The 5,495-nt window shown below is 49.2% G+C and overlaps 1 protein-coding gene and 1 non-coding gene across 2 annotated transcripts; both read right to left on the bottom strand.

Moving 5' to 3' along the window:
- Positions 1-2,655: 2,655 nt before the first annotated feature.
- Positions 2,656-4,864, bottom strand: LOC116548824. Its single transcript, XM_032274330.1, has 4 exons — positions 4,696-4,864; positions 4,356-4,595; positions 3,920-4,060; positions 2,656-3,421 (listed from the first exon to the last, which is right to left on the bottom strand). Exons 1-4 carry the CDS (start codon positions 4,862-4,864, stop codon positions 3,417-3,419), a joined length of 555 nt encoding a protein of 184 aa, XP_032130221.1. The 3' UTR covers positions 2,656-3,416.
- LOC116548843 lies at positions 3,542-3,663 on the bottom strand. Its single transcript, XR_004267563.1, has one exon. It is a non-coding gene; the product is annotated as a small nucleolar RNA SNORA26 (small nucleolar RNA).
- Positions 4,865-5,495: the final 631 nt, after the last annotated feature.

Raw genomic sequence — 5,495 nt, 5'->3', positions numbered from 1 at the left:
GGCACTGGGGCTCTGGGCTGGCTGCGCTGGCCTCCGCAGTTTCCACCAACATGGGGGTGTCTCAGGCAAGCTCAGGGGAGTGGGGGCCGATGGGGTTGTGGGGGGGGGGGGATGTAGGGTGGTGGTGGAAGCTCCTCCTCAGGGTTGCCTTGGTGGATGGGTTTTCTGGGTCCTTTGGTAAATTGAGCCACGAAAACCTCACATTGTCCCTTTCTAACCGTGCAGAATCGAACTCAGGATGGAAGAGGCTGAGCTACTTCTAACCAGGAGTCAATGTAAGGGAATTGATCTGGGTGTCCAGGACTGCCAGTAACAGCTTTCCAAACAGCTCTTACTGTGGGGAACATCTAAGGTCCCCTCAGATGGCCAGCCAACATTGAATGTTAGCCATTCCACCTCACAAATGGTTTTTAGTTTCCCTGGAGTCATTTTTACCCCAGAATCTCCACAGAAGCCCTTCCTGAAGTTTTTGATCATACAGTCTAGGACGGTGGGTTTTGATTGGCCCTTCCCCATGGCTTATGTCCTCTCCTTGACCCGCGGCATGAGACAGTCTGAGGGGAGGGGTTGTCTTGTTAGGGACCACTCAGGTGCCCACCTGGCTGTGTCCCTCGTGGGAACTTTAGGAGCCTCTTAGCATTGGCAGGCAGGACTGGGCTTGAGCATGGCCCGATGCTGTAAGCCTTATGAGGTCACCACAGAATTGCAAGTGAGGGCCCACTTGCAATTTTCACAGTGGAGCCACAGACTGGAAAATCAAGGACAAGCCTTTGAATTCCACATTCACTCACTCACACAGAATTTATTACATTTCCTCCCTAGCCCGGAGAGTCTACGTGTGGTCTCCCTGTGGAGACCCTGGGTGGTGATCAGGCTCCCCTTCCATCTGGAGATGGGCCTGCCTAGGGTGGGGTCCTGGGACCTTACCTTGTCCATGGTCTTCTGTTGTTCAGTCCATCCCCTCCACGAGTGGGCGGCAGCACCGGGAGGGTGGATCACCTGAGGTCATGAGTTTGAGACCAGCCTGGCCAACATGGTGAAACCGTGTCTCTACTAAAAATTAGCTGGCATGGTGGCCAGTGCCTGTAATCCCAGCTACTTGGGAGGCTGAGTTTGCAGTGAGCCAAGACTGCACCACTGCACTCCAGCCTGGGGAACAAGAGCAAAACCCAGTCTTAAAAAAAAAAAAAAAAAAAAACATACGTAAAGAGATTTGAACCTAGGCTCAACATTATGCTGCCGTTAGAAGGGGACTGTAAGCCACTTACTTGAATGCTATATATAAATCCAACTCAATAGTGCAATTACTGCTATCAAACTGAATTGCACCTGACTAGACCATAATGATGAGAACCAAGGTGGACTTTACAGAATGGAGAAGCAGAGGCAGTTAGGCAAGTTCACAGGCAATGCACAATGTAGTTCTGAGGTTACAGGGCCATTACGGGATGCTGAAGAAAGTCAAGGGCATTTAGGAAGGGCTGATGGTGGTCAGAGAAAAGTCAGGTTAAGAGCAGCAAAGTATAAGGAAATAGGGAGCATTCCAGTTAAACAATCAGCACCCTGAAGGCCAGAGGCAAGTTAACATTTTACAGTAATTTGAAAACCACCTCTCCACCACTACATACAGACATGTCCTTCTCCCATTAAGGGCACTTCTCTACAGCTTCACTTTGCTTCTCCAAACCCTGAAACACAAGTTTGGGCCTTTGCACTTGTTTACCATGTCTTCCTAGAGTGCTCTTCCATCAACTATATATAAGGCCATGGCATCTCCCTCAGTTCTTCCTCGTTGAGTGAGGCCTCCCTTGCTGGCCATGTTCTTAAATGCCTCCCATTCACTGCAAACACATGCACTGTCTCTTTTCTTCTCCCTTCCTCCCTTAGCAATTATGGCTAGTTAACACTTTTATATTTTTTGTACTAGTCTGTGCTCACATTGCTATGAAGAACTGAGACCGGGCTATGTATAAAGTAAAGGTTTAATTGTCTCATGGTTCCGTAGGCTATACAGGGAGCATGGCTGTGGAGGCTTCAGGAAACTTATCATGAGGGATAACTAAGAGGATGCACATGGTCAGAGCAGGAGGAAGTAGGGGGAGGTGCTACACATTTAATCTGAACTCTTTCTTCTGCCTCTGCCTTGAGACATGTTGCACAATTGCATAACCTTTACTTTCATTAGTTTTTGAGGCAGGGTCTCACTGTCACTTAGGCAGGAGTGCAGCCGCAAAATCATGGCTCACCGCTGCCTTGACCACCTGGGCTCAAGCAATCCTGTCTCGTTTTTTGCAGAGACAAGGTTTTACTATACTGCCCAAGATAGTCTTCAACTCCTGGCCTCAAGTGATCCTCCCACCCTGGCCTTCAAAATTACTGGGATTACAGGGATGAGACACTGCCCCAGACGCACTTCACATCTAAATTACATCTTGTGAGAAATCGCTATCACAAAAACAGCAAAAAGGAAACCCACCCTTTTGATCCTATCACGTCCCACCAGGGCCCTCCTCCAACACTGGGGATTACAATTCAATATTATATCTAAACTTATGAGCAATTACCTAGACTTATGAGGGTAGACTTTGCAATAGGGAATGTAAAAGTTTAGATAAAAGGCAAGAACAATGCTATGAATTAAGAATGACTCCAAGATAAATATTAAATACTTTCATTTAGAAGTTCTGGAGAATGAGTCACTTCTAACTGACAGAGTAATGAGACCTCAATTGCTAGACAGGCAGCAGACTGGTTAATAGGAGTGAACTTGCTTGACTGTTTCCTCCCACATGAAAACTTTTCATCACCTCCAAAACTTTCATATTCTAAGAATGTAGCACCACTGTGTCCTTTTAAATCCCCTTACACTTCCTTATGCTACACACACACACACACACACACACACACAAACATAATATGCTGACACATACTCTCTTTTGTGCCCAATTTTGTGAACCTTCTTAGGTTCAATGCAATGAATACAAAGAGCTTATATTCTTAACTGCTCTACCGTGGTCCTTTCCTAGTTTGCTTAAATTCTTTTAACTGTTACACCAAGACACCAAATCTCAAGAGACAAGTGACTTTCCAGAAGTCACGTGACGCCTCTCATTCGGAGATACTCACATTCTATGAAACTTGATTTATCCCAATCCATTTCTTTACATGTGAAATCGGAGAACAAAATCAACCTCCGAATTATGAGAATTAAATTAAAAGATGAGCATGAAACACCCTGTTGCCACCAGCCTTGTCCCTGCTCTAGCTCCTGTGGCACTGCATGGACACGTGGTTGCTACAACTTAGTACTCCTATTAGAGGCATTTTCTTATTGTAACTGAAGGGATAGTTGGTCTAAATCAATTGAAATACCAGCATCAGGACATCCCAGCTTCAATGGCTTGTACCTGTAGTTGTCAACCTATAGAAAGAAAAGTTTTAAAATGACGTTTTAAAAACAACTGAAATGTATCGCTTGTTTTATAAACTGTGTGAAGAAAATTATAGAGGCGCTCAGTTGTAACAAAATTTTTTCTGGTTCAGGTGTGACTCCAGACAGGATCCAAAGAGGAGATTTTCAGTCTCTTCTCTGGGTTTTATGGAGACTTACTTTACCCTTCTGTGTTAGCCTCTTAAAGCACTGGGTCAACCTTAAAAGGGCACAGGAAAGGGCACTTTGGGATTTTTTTTTTCCCCTTTCATTTTTACAGAGTTCACTACTATTTCCCGCATTGTTTTCAGTACCCCGTGGATCTCTGCTTCTCTAAGTCTGAAACCACCACTAGAAACAGCTGTTTCGTTTGGTGAGCCCCCTGCACGGATGTTTCCTTCCAGATAAGGAGAGCCAGATTCGGGCCCTGACGATAAATACTGGCCACGTGCTCGGGGCTGGGTCATTTCATCCCACTTAGGAACACACCTTTGCTATTTATGAGGCCGCCGCACTTCCGCAGACGTAGGAGAGACGAACTCCTGGAGCTCAAGGTCGGCCGGGCTTGGGTTCCTGCCGCCGCACATGTGGCCCACCTGAGATCTGCTACAAAGTAGTGGCGCGTCCGCCCTGGGGAAGCAAAGCGAAAAACTCTTCTGGTGCCCAGACCTGCCCGGAAACCTCCGGCTGCTCCGCTGGGCGCGGCGCCTGTGCCTCGCGCGGGCCCGAGACGGGCACGGCCGCCCGCCCCCTGCGCCGCCGAGGACTGCTCTACCCCTCCGTTCTGGCCGCCGGGAGCAGAGGAGCTCGGGGCGGGCAAAGCTCGAGGGGACGCGGGGCGACCCCAGCCCCTCACCGGGCCCGCGGGCCGACCGGGCGCCCTCCCCGCCCGAGACCGAAAGCCGAAGGTTGGAGACCCACTCACCGCACAACTCCAGCGGACAAAGAGGCCGGAGACCTGCACCAGGCGCACAAACCGGAGAGGCGGCGCGGGGCGGGGCGGAAAGGGGAGGGCTGCGGGGCGCGCAGCCAATCCCGGGAAGATCTGGGCGAGGGCGGGGCACGCAGCCCATCCCTGGAGAGGTCGCGGAGCTCAGCCAATCCCGGGAAGACTCTAGGCGGGGCGGGGTGAAGGGCCGCGGCACGCACAGCCAATCCCGGAAATCTTGGGCGAAGGGGGGGAGGAGTTTGGGGGGCCGGGCCGGGCCTTTGGCTATCGGTGTCCGGGGCCGGCCTAGGTCTGGCTCCTTCAGTGGCGCCTGGACCTGTCAACTCTTTGCGGAACATCCTCGGAATCAGATTCGTCAGGCTCCCCACCAGTCCTCGCGTTGGTGATTCTGGTGTTCTCAGGCTCTCCTCGGGTTCTCTTCTGGGGAGGCCATCGCGGTTACTCCAGGGCCGCACTACGGTCCTGAGACCCTTTCCTAAAGCCATACTCATCCGGTGTGTGTTCATAATCTGTGCCCGCCTAAACTGTAACCTTAAAGAGAAACCACGACCATGTCTTGTTCAACGAGCTCACTCCCATGGCCCCTCCTAAAGCTAAAGGGACTGCCTCCTTTCCTCATGCTCCCTCTTTATTCATTTATGCAGTGTCCAGTAAGTAGACCATAATCAGCTGGAGGTGGGAGTGGGGGAGGGTGAGAAGGCAACCATAGCAATCTCAAAGTAACAGGCTCAAACTTGGCAAACAAATAAGTAGAATAAAATTGGAGTATATGCTAAAAGGAGAACTTCTATTACTGTTTCATGTACTTACCATCTGCTAACAAATCTAATCCTCAAAATATCTTTTATCATCTCCAAATTATAGATGGGGAAATAATTGTTATAACTTGCCCAAAGTCACAGAGCAGCCAGCAAGTGGTAGGTAGATCCAGGATTTGAACTCAAGCAGCGTAAAAGCAGAGCCCCTCACACACCATGCTACCTGGCCTTTCCCCAGATGTTGAGGGTGGAACAGGAAGGGAAACCAAAAAATAGCCTATATTTGGTTAACTGATCAAGATATGCAGCTCTAGTAGGGTCGTGGCTTTTTTTTTTTTTTTTAATGGAGTCTTGCTTT

This window comes from Sapajus apella, unplaced genomic scaffold, assembly GCF_009761245.1.
Source record: "Sapajus apella isolate SASKATOON/1434 unplaced genomic scaffold, GSC_monkey_1.0 scaffold5, whole genome shotgun sequence".
Classification (NCBI taxonomy): domain Eukaryota; kingdom Metazoa; phylum Chordata; class Mammalia; order Primates; family Cebidae; genus Sapajus; species Sapajus apella.
This window is presented reverse-complemented; position numbering and strand designations above follow the sequence as displayed.